We start from the raw sequence: 20,076 nt of genomic DNA, 5'->3' as shown, positions 1-20,076 counted from the left end.
ATTTATTTCATTAAGTCCATTGTTGACATAGTCCCAAAATCTTTTGCTTGTCATCAATCAAGTTTTCAAGATATGTAACTTTCAAAAATACTGAAATCATCTCTGTATTGGGGTGATGATATCTGTATTTTGAAAGTCACATATCTTGAAAACTTGATAGAGCAGGGCCTTTAGTCAAAACTGTAACTTAGCCACTTAGGAATATTCACTCTCTTTTAGGTAAGCAACTCCAGCTTAGATTTGGCCTTGTGTTGTAGGTTATTGTCATGTTGAAAGGTGAATTAGTTTCCCAGTGTCTATTGCACAGCAGACTGAAGTAGAGGTCTGCATGGGACTGATTTCTTCATCCCCCTCCTGCCTGTAGCTTTTCATGCCGCACCCGCCTGTTACTTTAGACATATGTGACATAGCTCCGGGCAATTTTGCATCCTGTAGGCAATATAATAATTCACAAAAATAACCTAAAAAATAGCTTAGGTTAAATTACCAGAGATTCTCACATGGCCCATTATATTAAGATATCGATATTACTGAGCTATATCAGCCAATATTCTAGACATAGTCTGAAGAGAGCAGAGTCGGAGTGATTTGCACTTTCTCTTGAGATATTTTTTTTATAGCCTACGATTTTCAGACAAAGACAAATATGGGTGATCAACATTTATTTCCAGGCAATATACAGACAACTAATCATATTTAATAAGTACATTTCCTCGGAGAGATACCTGACAGTGATTCTCTGCCCATGCATAGGCAGCCTACTCTATTTAAATGAGACAACACATATACTAGGCGCGCACTTGATCTCGTACATCCAACTAGGATCGGAGATGTAGGCCACTTCATCTGAAGCAGCGAAATGCTGAGAGTGTGTGAATAACATGACAAAGATGTGCTTTTAATACCACAGGTTAGCCTGGGCAGAAAGATGACCGTTTCCAAATAATCTGAGATACAAGAAAAATATTTTCATCCCAAAATCGTCTGTCTGACTGCCCTCTCCCACGCCGCAATGATCTCTGTCGGACCCACTTGCATCCCCCGGGAATGCAGCCCTCTAGACTGAAGTAGTTTTTCCGCTAGGATTTTGCCTGTGCTTAGCTCCGTTAATTTTTTTATCCTGAAAAGCTCCCCAGTATTTGCCAATGTCAAGCATACCCATAACATGATGCAGCCACCACCATGCTTGAAAATAAGGAGGCAGTTATTAAGTGATGTGTTAGATTTGCCCCAAACATAAGGCTTTACATTTAGGCCACAGTGTATTCCTTTGCCGTGTTTTTGTTTTTGTTGCAGTATTACTTTAGTGCCTTGTTGCATACAGGATACATGTTTTGGAGCATTCTGTGTATTTATTTTCTTTCACTCTGTCATTTAGGTCATTATTGTGGAGTCACTACAATGTTGTTGATCCATCCTCAGTTTTCTCCCATCACAGCAATTGAACTGTAACTGTTTTAAAATCACCAATGGCCTCTTGGTAACATCCCTGAGCAATTTCATTCCTGTCCTGCAGCACAGTTCAGATAGACGACTGTATCTTTGATATGTCTTGGTGGTTTAATACATAATCCACAGCATAATTATTAACTTGACCATGCTTAAAGAGATACTCAATATCTTGATTTGTTAATGTTACCCCATCTACCAATCACAGGCATTTTTCTTTGTCTTTTGAAAAGCTCCCTGGTCTTTGTAGTTGAATCTGTGCTCGAAATTCAATACTTGACTGGAGGACCTTACAGATGTTGTATGTGTGGGGGACACAGGAAAGGCTAGTAATTCAAAAATCAACAACCATTATTTCAAACAGAATGAGTCCATGTAATTCATTATGTGATTTGCTAATCCAAATTTTACTTGTGAACTAATTTAGGCCTGAAAAAAGGGGCTGAATAATTAGTCATCAAATTTGTATGAATTTTGAAAAACGAATATAAATTTTTTAAAGACATTACAGAGTATTTTGAGTAGATTGTTGACAGAAAAATTACAATTAAATCAGTTTTAATTCCACTTTGTAACACAATAAAATTAGAAGAAATCCAAGGGGTCTGAATAATTTTGCAAGGCACACTATATGCCGTTGTGGATGCCAAACGACACAGAACCCTCCTCTCTCAAGACAGGCGCTAGGATCTTGGAGACCATTGACATAGGAGAAGAACGCACAGCAAACTGCAGACGGTACCCTCTCGTAACCGTTCAAGGCGCATACACTGGACGGAGCACGCAAAAGTGTACCGTACGTTACTTCCTGAAAGGGGCAGAGCGCCACCCTGAGGACTGGGATCATTAGATTTATCTGTCATACTTGTTTTCATATCCACCACTCTTGACAATCGTGTGTCTGAATGTGGGGAATGAACTGTGTTTATTGTGCCCACACATGGACGATACCGCACTGTCAGTACCCCTGAACACCGAGGAACCTTGGATAGAAACACTGTCAGTACCCCTGAACACCGAGGAACCTTGGATAGAAACACTGTCAGTACCCCTGAACACTGAGGAACCTTAGATAGAAACACTGTCAGTACCCCTGAACACCGAGGAATCTTGGATAGAAACACTGTCAGTACCCCTGAACACCGAGGAACCTTAGATAGAAACACTGTCAATACCGTTGAACACCGAGGAACCTTAGATAGAAACACTGTCAATGCCCCTGAACACAGAGGAATCTTGGATAGAAACACTGTCAGTACCCCTGAACACCGAGGAACCTTAGATAGAAACACTGTCAGTACCCCTGAACACCGAGGAACCTTAGATAGAAACACTGTCAGTACCCCTGAACACTGAGGAACCTTAGATAGAAACACTGTCAGTACCCCTGAACACCGAGGAACCTTGGATAGAAACACTGTCAGTACCCCTGAACACTGAGGAACCTTAGATAGAAACACTGTCAGTACCCCTGAACACCGAGGAACCTTAGATAGAAACACTGTCAATACCCTTGAACACTGAGGAACCTTAGATAGAAACACTGTCAATGCCCCTGAACACAGAGGAATCTTGGATAGAAACACTGTCAATACCCCTGAACACCGAGGAATCTTGGATAGAAACACTGTCAATACCCCTGAACACAGAGGAATCTTGGATAGAAACACAGTCAATACCCCTGAACACCGAGGAATCTTGGATAGAAACACAGTCAATACCCCTGAACACCGAGGAATCTTAGATAGAAACACTGTCAGTACCCCTGAACACCGAGGAACCTTAGATAGAAACACAGTCAATACCCCTGAACACCGAGGAATCTTGGATAGAAACACAGTCAATACCCCTGAACACCGAGGAATCTTAGATAGAAACACAGAAACAATGTGCTTTCGTGGCACCACCTTTCTGATACCTCACACCGGGTTCGGGTACTTCGGCAACCAGTAACTTTCCCCCATTGACCGAGCAACTTGGGATCACTGTTGCCACAGTAAATGCTTGGGGAGGAAGGCCCCGAGAACACGCCCCCTCCCGCGGCCTCCAGCTAGGGTCAAGATGGCTGCTTCTTCCCTGCGCCGTGGAAGAATCCGCTTTCACCCCACTCTCCTTCGACCCAGCATGGTGTCTGTGCCAAGACGTCTCCCACTGCCCAGAAGCACCAAGACGGTGAAAAACTCAAAGCCACTTCCTGGCCCGAGGCAACCCGCCTCTGGCCTGGACCCTTGTCCTTCATGCCTCGGGATCTGCCGAGCCTCCCCGTGAAGGAGAAAGTGACCCGTAGAGCTGCATTCTGTTTCTGTTTCTCCTCGAAACGGGTCTGTAAGGACTCGATAGCTGAGCCAAACAACGTTATTTGGCGAAACTGGCTCATTCAAATACATCTGCCTGTCCCTCTCATGAATACGGGACAACGTCAACCGTTGCCCCCATATTTTTCCCCACATCCAGGATAGTACAGTGGGACAGACCCACCATAAAATCAACCGTAGCGCGGACTTTATCGAGAAGCTCTTAACTGGCTATGTCGACTCCACTGTCTCATTCAGCTACTGCAGAAAATCAAAATTATACATTTGTTGTATTGTAACCACATTCAACGACCGGTCCACCACACACTCAGCCTGGTACACTTTGTTCAGCTGATCCGCCGGGTATTGTCACTGTTTATTCGGAAGCACAGTGCTAGGATTTGCCCCCTTGTTAGCCTCTGGATCTAAGTAACTCGCTAGCTTTTCATCTATCGGTGGGGTGCAAATGAGCCCTGCTTCCTCCATACCCTTTACATTCATGAACTCGTCATAACCCGGTAGCACCAACCGGGCTGAATGACGGGAATGCCAGGTTGCATTTTGCTAATCGTCGAAATCTTTAAATGGGTAAGTTACGCCTCACCGCTGCAGGGACAGGAGGAAAATACCTTTCCCCAATGGAAGTTGAATCCAGCCGGAGACAATGGTCACGCAAACTGGTCCGAACCAAAGTCTCCTGAAAGTGTTTCCACCCCAGGCAAACAGGACAGAACTCATGAGTAACTTATATTTTTGTTGTGAAACCACATGGCCTAGGGCACGGTCGGAGGTTCCAACTTGGCTAGTTAGCCTTTTTGAACTTACTCTTACCACTGGCCAGCTTACTCTAGCAAGGAAGCACTGGCTACTCAAGCAGAGTAGACGTGGTAGGTGTTTAGTTAACACAAAAAACCGATATCAAGACCCAACACTCGCAACATCTAGGGGGACGAGTAGTCTCTCCCCACTAAGAGACACCTAAATCGGAGTCGAATCTCATAGTCTTTGTGTGCTTGAAAGGTTTGTAAATTGCGTGACACGTTCTTCCTTCAGGCGAACTGAAGAGCGAAGAATTGAGGAAATAAATGCGAGCCCACGGTATTATAGCCAGGAAGGCGGGGCTTCCGAGGGCAAGCTCGGCATCCATTGGCCCGCCGGGTGTGATTTCAGTTGTCTTTAGGTGAATAGGATTGGTCGGTGACTCCCCATAGTATGTTACGCCGACTAAAAGGGAACTTCAGGTGTACTTACGATTCAGCAAAAGACCTGAACAAGAATACCAGCCATATACACTGTTTGGGAAAATTTAACCACCTTAACATTGTCACAGACAAGATCAAACTAAAATGGTCCTCAGGATCTCTCCAAAAATCAGCAATGTTCAAGAATCAAGCGATTATCTTCTTGAGTAGCTCCAGAAAGAAGGTGCTTTGTCACAGAGGAGCCTTTATGCAAGACACATTCATGTTTAACTCTTCTGTCCCACAGTCTTTCAGCAAACCATGATTCAGCATGTGTGGAAACTTGACTTTTTAAGAAGAACAAGGAATATAACCATTCTGCACCGTTAGATCCTTAGTTATACAACGTAACAAACCCCTAATCTGAATGTTTTGCTGTGAAGTTCTTTACAAGAGTGAGATAATCCTTCCCACGCAAAGGAAAATCATTCGTATAGTTCAAATCCGTGACTTAGATGCTGTCGGCCTAGTGTGTTGTATTTTTATTTTACCGTTATTTTACCAGCTAAGTTGACTGAGAATACATTCTCATTTACAGCAAAAAACCTGGGTATTAGTTACAGCGGAGAGGAGAGGAGATGAATGAGCCAATTTTAAGTTGGGGATAATTAGGTGACCGTGATAGTATGAGGGCCAGATTGGGAATTTAGCCAGGACACCGGGGTTAACACCCTACTCTAACAATAAGTGTCATGGGATCTTTGGTGACCACAGAGAGTCAGGACACCCGTTTAACATCCCATCCAAAAGAAAGCACCCTACACAGGGCAATGTCCCCAATCTCTGCCCCATGGACAAGTGTCTGAGAATTTAAATGTGAATCCCTGAACAAGCGTATGGTACAACTAGACATAAGGTGCCTGTCCAGAGTCCACTTTCATAAGTCAGTAACACACTAAAACTTGCATCTGTTGTGAGTGTCCAGGGCTGTAAGAGAAAGGTCCATTGGTTGTGGCCCAGTTTTTGGTATGCAGGGCAGAGGTTTCTGAGAGAGCTCCTCACTCTGCCATTGCTTGCTGAAGACAGGGAAGAGGATCAGAGACCCTAGATGACCTGCCTGTGATTGGCTGACTCCACTTGTGGTAAGGCCCCCTAGCAACAATAAACCACTGGGTTTGTCTAGTGCCTGATGTAAGGAAAGACAGAAGCACCTTCTACATGGGGTTAGAAGTCAAAGAGTGTTTTGTGAGTGTGTCCCGGGGCCAGAAAGAGTGACTGTGATGGGGATTTCCACAGTACGGCTCAGTCAAACGTCGACTGATGATTCTTTACAGATACTAAAAACTTCACTTATCACTTGGCAGGTCCCTTCTTAGAAGTGTAGAAGAATAAGCTGGGACATAAAGTCACTTCCATTTCATTTGCTTATTGTACAGTAGGAATGCCCTTTGGGTTTTATTCAGTCAGATAAAAAACATTATTGTGGAACAGCATTTACATTTACGTCATTTAGCAGACGCTCTTATCCAGAGCGACTTACAAATTGGAAAGTTCATACATATTCATCCTGGTCCCCCCGTGGGGAATGAACCCACAACCCTGGCGTTGCAAGCGCCATGCTCTACCAACTGAGCCACACGGGACCACAAGGATGACTTGGACATCTGAATATAATAATTTTAAGTTAATGATCTGGGTAGCTGCTGAATGTAAGAATTGTGTCACATCTGCGCCCACTACGTCCTCTGGTGTTCATCCGGTGTCGTCCTATCCTTCAGTTCTCCCCCTGTATACACTCTCTCTCTCTTGGTGTGATTGTGTGGTTGGAGACAGGTGTGCTGGAGTCAGAGCAGATCCCTACCAGCTGCAAATCGTCCCATAAATCAATCAATCAATCAATTTTATTTTATATAGCCCTTCGTACATCAGCTAATATCTCGAAGTGCTGTACAGACACCCAGCCTAAAACCCCAAACAGCTAGTAATGCAGGTGTAGAAGCACCTCTACATGTACTCATCCCTGCCACCTCCACTCTGCCAGGTCGTAATCTCTGCTCAGTCAGTTATCACTCTAGCCTTTTGTCTATTCTCAAGATCCTGTTGCTCTGCTTTGCTCGTTTTCCTGCCTTACACCATTTTTGTCATCTCCTTGCAGTTACCGCTCATTCTCTGACTCCTGTCTCCTGTTCCACATCTCACCACCACCACCACCTTACTCTGGATATCACTCACCACCATTACCTTGGATTCCCCTCAAGACCTGTTCCCCTGTTTTACTCAGCCAACTCCAACCTCACTCTACACTCCTGGTTTTTGCAACTCATCTGAGCTATCCCGGTTCTGCACCCCCCATTTCTCTGTAATCAATAAACCTTTATGTGCAATCATCCCGGCTTCCTCTTCTGAGTCCGCTCTTGGGTTCCCCCCCTTCGCTCATCGTAACAAATTGAGATGATAAAGTAATTTATTGTAAACAATCTTGGCAACCCGACAAGTAGACAGTACAGCAATTTCATGTGACGTAGCAAATTAAAAAAAAGTTATCTGAAACTATTTTGTTGTGTAATAAATGGGTAGATTAGTGTTGTGTTTCTCAATCCTGGTCCTGGGGTCCTAAAGGGGTACACATTTTTATTTTTTTGCCTTGGCATTACGCAGCTGATTGAAATATCAACGCTTGATGATAAGTTGATCAGCTCTGGGCAATCAGTGACTGGCAGACACTTCAGTGAGGCTTGAATGTAGCCTCTTGGGTCCGACTGGACTTCCCGTGTTTGTTTGGTTAAATCCGTCGTTTTGTCCCCCCCCCCGCCCCGTCAGATTTTTAAATGTTTTAATATGTTTATTTTTGTCACCAACCATAGAGAACATAACTAAACTACTTGGGCTGGCTGACCAAGAAGTCAATCAGGATACAGATTATTTAGCCTGACCTATAGGACCCCTGGACACTGCGACTGTAGAGTTAGCAGTAGGCTGGCTCGATGTTTTCCTAACAATATTTACAGATTCATTGGGTAACATGGGTGACAGTCCGTTTTTTTTATACAAATGTGAGAAGCGGTGTATATATCATTAGATTCCTTGATACACTGCAAATGTATTTAAAGTCAAATATAATAATAGGTTCATTAAGTAGACACTTTTATCGTATGTTTTTGATCCATTTAGCTAGAGATAAGAATAACAAAAAGAGTAAAGTAATTCAAAAAAATTCTATAAACCAAAAGTTAAAAACAGCAAGTTATGTGGCCCATCCAGGAATCAAATTCACAACCTTGGTGTTACAAGAACCATGCACCAGCCAACTGTCTTACTAACTAAGCCTTGAAAATACATTTATCCAGAAAAAAGACTTACATAAACATGACTTTATAGTTTGGTAGATTTTTCATAGTCATAATCATCCACTTTGCAGCCTTTTTCTATCTTCATGGCGCTAGTCACATTTCTACAGGAAAAAGGAGATATCAATGACACCAAGCTTCAAAAGACAACAAAAAGTTATACATCCTTAAACAACTTCTTAGTAACTTATTTTGATTCTCCATCTGCCTCATATATGAACGAATGCCCTCTTATAGTTCCACAACACTCCTACAAATGCAAAAATGATCTGCCAAGTCTTATGTATGTGCATCTTTCCTCACATATCCTCTGGTACCACCTACCTCTTCCCCTCGGCCTCATCTGTAGAGTCAGGTAGTTCTGTCCTCCTGGTCTCAGGAAGCAGAAAGACCAGAGCCCCACCAACCAATGACAGGCTGCTGAACACGATAGTGGGGATAGACCAATGGTATGTGGCCAATATGTTGAGCATTGGAGACAGTATTCCAGCAATTCTGATCGCTATTGAGCCCAAGCCTATGGCCGTTTGTCTGTATGAATGAAGGAGCAAAGGATGTGATACATTAAGGGTTATTAAACAATGTAAAATAAGTTATATTTATGGGCCTTATATGTACATGTATATATAAGATAAATATATTTATACACACAAATACACACACACACACATATGTGTATGCATTCGGAAAGTATTCAGACCCCTTAACTTTTTCCAAGTGTTGTTACGTTACAGCCTTCTTCTAAAATTGATTAAACAGTTTTTTCCCCTCATCAATCTACACACAATACCCCATAATGAAAAAGGGGAAAAAACGTTTTTTTACAAAAAATAAATAAATCGAAAATATGACATTTACATAAGTATTCAGACCCTTTGCTTAGTACTTTGGCAGAGATTACAGCCTTGAGTCGTCTTGGGTATGACGCTAAAAGCTAGTATTTGGGAAGATTCTCCCATTCTTCTCTGCAAATCCTCTCAAGCTCTGTCGGGTAGGATGGGGAAAGTCGCTGCACAGCTATTTTCAGGACTCTCCAGAGATGTTCGATAGGTTTCAAGTTCGGGCTCTGGCTGGGCCACTCAAGGACATTCAGAGACTTGTAACGAAGCAACTCCTGCATTGTCTTGGCTGTGTACTTAGGGTGGTTGTCCTGTTGGAAGGTGAACCGTTTCCCCAGTCTGAGGTCCTGAGCGCTCTGGAGCAGGTTTTCATCAAGGATCTCTCTGTACTTTGATCCGATCATCTTTCCCTCGATCCTTACTAGTCTCCCAGTCCCTGCCGCTGAAAAACATCCCCACAGCATGATGCTGCCACCACCATGCTTCACCGTAGGGATGCTTTTGGCAAGGTGATGAGCGGTGCCTGGTTTCCTCCAGACATGATGTTTAGCATTCAGGCCAAAGAGGTCAATATTGGTTTCAACAGATCAACAAATCTTGTTTGTCATGGTCTGAGAGTCCTTTATGTGCCTTTTGGCAAACTCCAAGTGGGCTGTCATGTGCCTTTTACTGAGGAGTGGCTTCCATCTGGACACTCTACCATAAACGCCTGATTGGTGGAGTGCTGCAGAGATGGTTATCCTTCTGGAAGGTTCTCCCATCTCTACAGAGGAACTCTGTCAGAGTGACCAACGGGTTATTGGTCACCTCCCTGACCAAGGCCCTTCTCCCCCTATTGCTCAGTTTGGTCGGGCTGCCAGCTCTAGGATGAGTTTTTGCACTGTCGACCCTATATAGACAGGTGTGTGCCTTTCCAAATCATATCCAATCAATTGAATTTACCACAGGTGGACTCCAGTCCAGATGTAGAAACATCTCAAGGATGATCAATGGAAACAGAATGCACCTAAGCTCAATTTCGAGTCTCATAGTTATGGGTCTGAAAGGTTATGTAAATACGGTATATATTAAATTTTTTGCTTTGCCATTATTGAGGATTGTGTGTAGATTGATGATTGATAAAAATAAAAAAAAATCTAGTTTAGAGTAAGGCTGACCCTTCACAAAAAAAGTGAAGGGGTCTGTACACATGTATATAGAAATATATAGGTCTTACCTAACAGAGGTGGGAAACAGCTCCTGAAAATAGACGTTGCATATGGATCCAGCATTGCTCATGAAAAACCTCCCAGCAGTAGCAAGAGCAGTAATAGCAACAGCGTTGTCTAAAATAGAGTTAACATACTGCACATCAACATGTTTTCTCATCTCTGTATGATCAGTCCACTGCCTCGGTAGATTTTTTATGTACAGTACCAGTCAAAAGTTTGGACACACCTACTCATTCCAGGATTTTTATTTATTTTTTACTATTTTCTACATAGTAGAATAATGAAGACATAAAAACTATGAAATAACACATATGGAATCATGTAGTAAAAAGTGTTAAACAAATCAAAATATATTTTATATTTGAGATTCTTTAAAGTAGCCACCTTTTGCCTTGATGATAGCTTTGCACACTCTTGGCATTCTCTCAACTAGCTTCATGAGGTAGTCACCTGTAGTGTCACATGGAATGTGCAAATCTGTCATCAAGGCAAAGGGTGGCTACTTTGTAGAATATAAAATCTAAAATGTATTTGGATTTGTTTAACCATTTTTTGGGTTACTACATGATTCCATATGTGTTATTTCATAGTTTTGATGTCTTCACTATTATTCTACAATGTAGTGTCATGACTCTCTCCATGGTGAGGATGAAAAGTGCCAGATCAGCTTGGCACATGGCTGACAGACAGCCAGACTCTGGTTTTATGACTTAACAGCAGCTCATAAATAGTTAGCAGAAACATTCTCTTTCTTGCCCTGCAGTATTGGGAAAGAAATCCCTTTGTCTACAGAAGATCTTTGCTGCCAAAAACTCTGCTGGCCAAAGAATGAACTTTGGAACAATATTCATGAGGTAAAAACCTTAACTTCACTTGGGTAGGGGGCACTATTTTCACTTCTGGATTAAAAGTGTGCCCAAAATAAACTGCCTGCTTCTCAGTCCCAGAAGCTAGGATATGCATATAATTGTTAGATCTGGATAGAAAACACTCTAAAGTTTCCAAAACTGTTAAAATAATGTATGTGAATATAACAGAACTGACATGGAAGGCAAAAACTTGAGAAAAATCCATCCAGGAAGTGGGATTTTTTTATGTTTGTAGTTTTGTATTGAATGCCAATACAGTATCCATTGACTTAGGACTCAAATTGCACTTCCTATGGCTTCCACTAGATGTCAACAGTCTTTAGCAATTGTTTCAGGCTTGTATTCTGAAAAATGAGGGAGTAAGACCACTCTGAAGGAGTGGACCATTCAGTGTCCCAGAGATTTTTCAAGCGCGAGACCGAGAGCCCTCCTTTCTTGTTTACCTTTTATATTGACGACGTTATTGACCGGTCGAAATATTAACGATTATTTAGGCTATAAACAACCTGAGGATTGATTATAAATACCGTTTGACATGTTTCTATGAACTTTACAGATACTATTTGGATTTTTCATCTGCCTGTTGTGACTGCGTTTGAGCCTGTGGATTACTGAACAAAACGCTCGAACAAAATGAAGGTTTTTGGAAATAAACAGGGACTTTATCGAACAAAACAAACATTTATTGAGTAAATGGGAGTCTTGTGAGTACAACCATATGAAGATCATCAAAGGTAAGTGATTAATTTTATCACTATTTCTGACTTGTGTAACTCCTCTCTACTTGGCTGGTAACTGTTTGTAATAATTTGTCTGCTGGGCGCTGTTCTCAGATAATCGCATGGTATGCTTTCGCCGTAAAGCCTTTTTTGAAATATGACACCGTGGTTGGATTAACAAGAAGTTCATCTTTAAACCTATGTATAACACTTGTATGTTTTATGAATTTTTATAATTAGTATTTTTGTTTTTTATTTGGTGCTCTGCAATTTCACTGGATGTTGGCCAGGTGGGACTCTAGCATCCCACATACCCTAGTAAAGTTAAGAATGGTCTGTGGGGATCTAAAGAATAATCCTGTCATATGGTTTATTATTTTGTGATGTCATTAAGAATGGTATGACAAAGTAACTGTAACTCGGAAGGTGTATGCGTCCTTTGTATCAAGTTTACATCTAAATGTGGTATAAAATATATGATTAAATAAGAGAATATTTTTGTGAAGATAGCAATGTGATTTTAGCCTTCTAAATTAGATAATTGTTTTTCATATAAACTTGTGCCCAGTCAGTAGCCACGCCCAAGTGAGCTCAGAGTTCATGTCAGCATGACGGAAGGCCCCTTTTGGTCAGAGTGCTTTAAAGGACGTGAGGCCGTGGTCTACACCTTGAAATGGTTAGAAACGTTGTACTGAGACCATACAGCATGGAGCGGTGGCTACACGGTTGAAAATGGTTTTTAAACTCTACAGACCAGCCTGACGCACGTGGTGAGCTGAACGTTACGAAATGATTTAAACTCTACAGACCAGAAAACATGGGCCAATAGTCCATACGTTTGAAATGGTGAAACTCTCTCTCAATCTCTACAGAAGAAGATGACATCATCTAGGAGACCAGAAACATTCACAGTCTGCAACTGTGCATGTAAAAAGTGTTCTAAAGACATGAGGTGGGAAGGAAGAATCCCTCTGACACAACCGTTGGTACTTCTGAAGTATTTATCTAACGAACACTCCAAGACCAGAGAAGCTCTACAACTAAGAAGGACATTGTGATCTCTGGTGTACAACCAGAGCCTTACATCGAGCCACTACCCGTAGATGGATCGATTGGTTTCAACAGAGACGACAGAGAAAGACAGCTACGCATTAATATATATACTGCATTTCTAATCCGAATGAGCGGGTGCTAAGTATTATGGTTACTGTGAGCGTAGTTTCCAAATGTATGTATGATAAGTTGACTCTCTTTGTCTCTCCCTCCCTCTCTCTCTTTCCCTACCCCCTTTCCATTGTGTAACAAGCCGTCATATCGTGTCAGTCCACTAGGGACTTTTATCTCATGTATGTGTATTCTGTGTTATTATTTAGTTAGTTAGTAAACAAATAATTAAGCCAATTTGTGTATTGATGGTTCATCAATAAGGGCTAGGGTTCTTGCGACATTCAGAATGAGACTGATGAGGTAATAATGATTAAAGAAGGATTTTTAGGTATTGAGACAATTGAGACATGGATTGTGTATATGTTCCATTCAGAGGGTGGATGGGCATGACAAAATATTGAAGTACCTTTGAACAGTGTATTAGTAGGTACGAGGTGCACCGGTTTGAGTGTGTCAAGAACTGCAACGCTGCTGTTTTCTTTTTACGCTAATCAGTTTCCTGTGTGTATCAAGAAAGGTCCACCACCCAAAGGACATCCAGCAAATTTGACACAACTGTGGGAAGCATTGGAGTCAACATGAGCCAGCATCCCCGTGTAAGGCATTCAAAACCTGGTAGAGTCCATGCCCCAACAAATTGAGGCAATTCTGAGGGCAAAAGGGGGTGCAACTCAACATTAGGAAGGTGTTCCCCCAAAAAATACAAAGAAAAACACTTCTATTTTCCCACAAGCACTGACTTTTCTGATAAATACCATGTTGAGGGAATTGCAACTCGCTCTGGATAAGGACATCTACTAAATTACAATTTTTTAAAAATCTATTCCAGTTGGAACTTTACCTTGTGGAACAGCCAGGATTAGGAAGCATGTGAATCCGCCAGTCAGAAGGGTGGACATTAAGGATATCTTCCTCCCCAAATATTCCAGTGTAAAGATGCTGAGTATATGACCTGGTATCTCTGTGAGTCCGAACATGAGCTGTGTCAAGAAGATGTCCAGGCCAAAGTTCCCGACGTTCAAGGACAGACAGCAGTAGGAGAGGTTTAACGAGAACCTGGGATTTCAGAGAGACACACAAAAATAGAGATCACATTTGCTTGTCATGATGAGATTTAGTCTGGGCTGAAAGTTGGCCAATATGAGATATTAAGTTATTAAGAGGTATTAAACAACTTACCATGCAAGAGTAATAGTTAAGAAGTATTTCCTAAGTACAGGAGATCTGATGAGAAGGAGTATGCCTCCCTTCTGAACAACTTTCTTCTCAGCTATCTGGAATAGAGAATTATCTTTTAAAGAAATGAATAATTATAGACACTTGAATCTCTGCTTCCAAAGACTCGAGTGTCCCACTTTACCATAGAGATCCTATTCAAATACTAGAGGGCCTATGTCATAAACCTTCAAAGTTCCAGAATGGGTTGAAAACCGCAGTCATAGATGAGGTTAAGAGGTCAATCAAACTCAAGCAAAACAATGGAATTGCCATGGAAACGCATGGGGAAAAGGGCCGAGGGAAAGATCCCGAGTTGCCTCATTGCCCAACAGCAAAATGTGCCTACATTTAGGCTAATGTTTATATGTATATTTCACACTATGTTGAGATAAAAATCTGAGTATAATTCTGAATGCTAGCTATGCTAACCAGCTTATGCGAACGGGAGTTAGCATTTAGCGGTCACTTCTTCTAAACCTGAAAAGGGACAACTTCTACATGTTATGCAGCGAAAACAGCCAAATAAGGCATGTGATGTCAGAAATTGTGTAATCTAATTATTGTCAACCTAAAATATTGTCATATAATTATAAATACAGTTTATACAAGCTTTATGCCAATTGTCTGTATAAATAGCCTCTAAAATATATATATATATCTATATAAACAAACCATGAATGTCTAAATGTTTGTTTTCTTGGAAAGTTATAAGTGCTAAAATATGATACAATATCAGTACTTGTTGCATTGAAAACTTGTCTGCGTCCAATCATCAACTGATTTCAGCCAGTGTATGGCTGTGGATTCACTGCATTGTCCGAATGGAATGTTGACATATTGGCAGTTAATTTGAAAAATGTATGTGTTATTTCCTCTAAAACTGCCTGGCTAGTTTGCTAGCTAACACGTGCAGATAAATTCTTCAAATTCAGGATTTTACACTATCTGATCACAGCACTGGCAAACAATGGCTGGCCAGCTCCCTGACCTTTATACCAATTCCTAATTCATGCACTTTACCTTCTCTAGAATAGTGTCTGGAACTGTGCGTTTATTGATGGCTGCTACCCTGAGTATCAACTTCTTAGCTTCCTCTGTTTTCCCCTGATCCAATAACCACCTGGCTGATTCAGGAATAAACCTGGAAACACAGAACAGGCAGACAATTTTACAATTATAATTAATATTGATAATCATTATTATTCAGTTTGGGTGCTGTAATGCTCGTAAGAATTGTATCAATTTGTGGTGCTTCTGTTTGGCTTTGTAATGTCCCTAAGGTCTTCATCAGTTTTAATAGTTTCCGTTGTGGGATGTGTATTGCCTCTATGGATAAATATGCTCGGTTTTAATATTGGTTAAAGATGACACGTGTACACACCATATGTATACGGCGACCACTGCTAATGGTGCAACCATGACAAACTGAGCAAGTCTCCAGTCTCGGATGAAGAAGATCATGCCAGCAAGAATGCACTGGCCAACTCCACCGAACGTCTGACTCAAACAAGACGCATAAGAACGTTTTGTCACTCCGACCCATTCAGTTGCTGTGTGGAAGGAACGTGTAATAATGTTAAACAACTTAATATGACCGGCTGACTGACAAATCATTGACTGAGTTCTGTTATCTCATGTTCTTTTTTACATTTTATTATAGAGCATAGTCTATTTGAAATGGACATCACTTTACCTAATATAATGCAGTTGATTCGAAATCCACCATATGCGATCCCTACTATAAACTGGGATGCCATATACAAATAAAAGTTTGGAGACAAGCCTGTCGTTACAGTAAAAATCAGCATAATGACCATGGGTATCTGAGTTGCTCGTTGGCGACCAAATCTGCAAGAGAAAAGGTGAGAAAACTGTGTTGGTTAAAACTGTTTGAAAGCTCCTTTTGAAGGTTTGATGAATGTTCCTCTTGATTTACTTGTTTATGTTTGGTGGTGTTTTTTACAAAGAGAAAGAAAGAAACCAAGAAGTATAGGACATGTTATTCACAACTTCAAGTGTGCTTACGATTCAGCGAAAGGTCCAAACAAGAGTGAACCAAGAAGAATGCCAGCCATGAACACAGTTTGTGCAAGTCCGACAACGTTAGCTTTGCCACAGACAAGATCAAACTGCAACAAAATAAAATCTGATAACATACAAGCTCATTAATGACATGACATTATACAGTCTTATGTTTAGTAAAAAAAAACATCCCTAACACTCTCATCTAGTCCTACTTACATCAGTGACGATGGTGGCTTCATACACTATATTGTTGTACACCCATCCATTCTGGCAGTCAGTGGTCTGATTGAGTCCATACTCCCTGATGGTGTCAATGTCCCAGTCTACAGGGGTAAACATCAGGCACCTACTGAAGGTTCCATCCTCCTGCCGAGGCACGGTCAGATTCAGCTGTTCCTCACTGCTCAGATTGGAACCAGCTCTACGTATCCAGTCAGTGTTACAGTGGCGCTCAGGGTCTGACTGGATGAAAATCAAACTGGCCATGTGGAAAGGCAGGACAAGATTCGGGAAGCATAGTCCAAATAGTATGAGCTTCTGGAATAATCCAAAGTCTCCAATGGTCCTCAGGATCTCGCCAAAATCAGCCATGTTGAAGAATCAAAGCGATTCTCTGCTTGAGTAGCTCCAGAAAGAAGATGCTATGTAACAGAGAAGCCTTTATGCAAGATAAATTAATGTTTAACTTTACTTTCCCAGTCATTCAGCAAGCATGATTCAGCATGTGTAAAAACAGGACTTTCTAAGAAGAACAGTTAGAAGGAATATAACCATTCTGCACTGTCCGTTCCCTAGTTATTAACACATGAAGGTTAGTCAATCCTGTAAATGTCAAGAACTTTGAAAGTTTCTTCAAGTGCAGTCGAAAGAACCATCAAGCGCTATGATGAAACTGGCTTTTATGAGGACTGCTACAGGAAAGGAAGACCCAGAGATACCTCTGCTGCAAAAGATAAGTCCATTGAAGTTACCAGCCTCAGAAATTGCAACTGAAATAAACGCTTCACAGAGTTCAAGTATCAGACACATCTCAATACCAACTATTCAGAGGAGACTGTGTGAATCAGGCCTTCATGGTCGAATTGCTGCATAGAAACCACTACTAAAAGGACACCAATAATAAGGAGAGACTTGCTTGGGCCAAGAAACACGAGCAATGGACATTAGACCGGCGGAAATCTGTCCTTTGGTCTGGATTTTTGGTTCCGACCACCGTGTCTTTGTGAGAAGCAGAGTAGGTGAACAGATGATCTCTACGTGTAATTCTCACTGTGAATCATGGAGGAGGTGGTGTGATGGTGCTTTGCTGGTGACATTGCCTGTGATTTATTTAGAATTCAAGGCACACTTAACCAGCATGGCTACCACAGCACTCTGCAGCGATACGCCATCCCATGTGGTTTGCGCTTAGTGTGAATATAATTAGTTTTTCAGCAGGACAATGACCCAACACACCTCTAGGCTGTGTAAGGGCGATTTGACCAAGAAGTAGAGTAATCGAGTGCTGCATCAGATGACCTGGCCACCACAATCACCTGACCTCAGCCTAATTGAAATGGTTTGGGATGAGATGGATCGCAGAGTGAAGGAAAATCAGCCAACAAGTGCTCAGCATGTGGGAACTCCTTCAAGACTGTTTGAAAACCATTCCAGGTGAAGCTGGTTGAGAGAATGCCAAGTGTGTGCAAAGCTGTCAAGGCAAAGGGTGTCTAGTTTGTATAATCTCAAATATAAAATACATTTTGATTTGTTTAACACTTTTTTGGTTACTACATGATTCCACGTGTTATTTCATAGTTTTGATGTCTTCACTACTATTCTACAATGTAGAAAACAGTAAAAATAAAGAAAAAACATTGAATGAGTAGGTCTGTCCAAACTTTTGACTGGTACTGTAAGGTCCCACAGTTGACATTGCATGTCAGAGCAAAAACCAAGCCATGAGGTCAAAAGGAATTGTCCGTAGAGCTCCGAGACAGGATTGTGTCGAGGCACAGAACCGGGGAAGGGTACCGAAATATTTCTGTAGCATTGAAGGTCCCGAAGAACACAGTGGCCTCCATCATTCTTAAATGGAATAAGTTTAGAACCACCAAGACTCTTCCTAGATGGCCGCCCGGCCAAACTGAGCAAGCGGGGGAGAAGGCCGTTGGTCAGGGAGGTGACCAAGAACCCGATGGCTACTCTGACAGAGCTCCAGAGTTCCTCTGTGGAGATGGGAGAACCTTCCACAAGGACAACCATCTCTGCAGCACTCCACCAATCAGGCCTTTATGGTAAAGTGGCCAGATGGAAGTCACTCCTCAGCAAAAGGAACATGACAGCCCACTTGGAGTTTCCCAAAATGCATCTAAAGGACTCAGACCATGAGAAACAAGATTCTCTTGTCTGATGAAACCAAGATGGAACTCTTTGTCCTGAATGCCAAGTGTCACGTCTGGAAGAAACCTGACACAATCCCTACGGTGAAGCATGGTGGTGGCAGCATCATGCGGTGGCAGTTTTTCAGCGGCAGGGACTGGGAGACTAGTCAGGATCGAGGGAAAGATGAACAGAGCAAAGTACAGAGAGATCCTTGATGAAAACCTGCTCCAGAGCGCTGGGGAGAAGGTTCACCTTCCAACAGGACAATGACATTAAGCACACAGCCAAAACAATGCAGGAGTGGCTTCGGAACAAGTCTCTCAATGTCCTTGAGTGGCCCAGCCAGAGCCCAGAATTGAACCCGAATGTCCTTGAGCCCGGACTTGAACATCAGGTTCAGCGACGCTCCCCATCCAACTTGAGGCTCTGCAGAAAAGACTGTGAGAAACTCCCCAAATACAGGTGTGCCAAGCATGTAGTGTCATACCTAAGACTCGAGGCTGTAATCGCTGCCAAATTTGCTTCAACAAAAGTACTCAGTAAAGGATCTGAATACTTATGTAAAATGTGATATTATTGTTAATACATTTGCACACCATCTTTTTTTAAACACAAAAGCCTCCACACGGTTTGAAGTTTGGATGATTCTGTGGGAGTTCAACCACTTTCAGATCGCTTGCATTGTTCAAGATGGTCACATTCCTACAGGCAAATAGATACGAACACAGATAAGAACACCAACAATGAAATAAAAGCATAATAACATCTTATGGTTTCAAATCTCTCTTTTTTTTCTTCCCTCTTCTCATTCCTTTTTGTTTGTTTAGACAATGAATTATATTTCTATCATTCTGTTTGAGGAACAAGTTGTTAACTAGTGTACTAAGTCTCCTCTCCAACAGATTTTTATGACTCATATACCATCAAATTATAATTTCCCCTCCTGACCTGCATAGTACACCATCTGTAGTCTTCTCCTGGTCAAGAAAGACACGCAAATCCTTACATTTAACGCTTCAAATATTTCGTTCCTGTGAGTTGCGTGTTCGTCCCTTTCATAGTGAAAGCACTTACGAATTTGTAACATACTATACAAATTGCAGGACGTAACACATGATACGAAATGGATGACATTCTAAACAATCGTGGCTTAGCTTGTGAGCGAGCACTAGACTACTTCCAAAACTACTGGCTGAAACTGTACAAAACCTCTGTAGCATCAATGTAACTGAAACTATTATCTGGCTATGCTTGCAAGGGCTAGTAGATCTTCCTGCCCTTGTGACCAGACTGAAAACCAGTTACAGCCTATAACTAGTTTCGGGTCAGGTCACATGATCAGTAAAAAAAACAACAACAGTGTAACAGATTGAGATTCTGGTACAAACTCATC

General features: G+C 41.7%; 1 protein-coding gene and 1 long non-coding RNA gene across 3 annotated transcripts; one reads left to right on the top strand and one right to left on the bottom strand.

Moving 5' to 3' along the window:
- Positions 1-33: 33 nt before the first annotated feature.
- Positions 34-7,311, top strand: LOC139550139 (uncharacterized). The gene is made up of 2 exons (XR_011669982.1): positions 34-6,965; positions 7,080-7,311. It is a non-coding gene; the product is annotated as an uncharacterized lncRNA (long non-coding RNA).
- Positions 7,312-7,392: 81 nt separating this feature from the next.
- slc22a13a (solute carrier family 22 member 13a) lies at positions 7,393-18,927 on the bottom strand. 2 transcript variants are annotated; one of them, XM_071360789.1, is made up of 9 exons: positions 16,320-16,569; positions 15,988-16,142; positions 15,676-15,844; positions 15,315-15,435; positions 14,256-14,350; positions 13,918-14,132; positions 10,327-10,435; positions 8,596-8,802; positions 7,393-8,375 (listed from the first exon to the last, which is right to left on the bottom strand). In XM_071360789.1, the coding sequence occupies exons 1-9, from the start codon at positions 16,448-16,450 to the stop codon at positions 8,297-8,299; spliced, it is 1,281 nt and encodes a 426-aa protein (XP_071216890.1). In that variant the 5' UTR covers positions 16,451-16,569; the 3' UTR covers positions 7,393-8,296. The 2 variants fall into 2 exon arrangements, with proteins under 2 accessions (XP_071216890.1, XP_071216891.1); XM_071360790.1 differs by lacking the exon at positions 7,393-8,375 and having other exon boundaries at positions 8,592-8,802; positions 16,320-16,423; positions 16,536-18,927.
- Between the last annotated feature and the right edge of the window lie 1,149 nt (positions 18,928-20,076).

Source organism: Salvelinus alpinus, chromosome 23 (assembly GCF_045679555.1).
Source record: "Salvelinus alpinus chromosome 23, SLU_Salpinus.1, whole genome shotgun sequence".
NCBI lineage: Eukaryota > Metazoa > Chordata > Actinopteri > Salmoniformes > Salmonidae > Salvelinus > Salvelinus alpinus.
The sequence above is the reverse complement of the archived record's forward strand: the minus strand, read 5'-3'. Positions and strand labels throughout refer to the sequence as shown.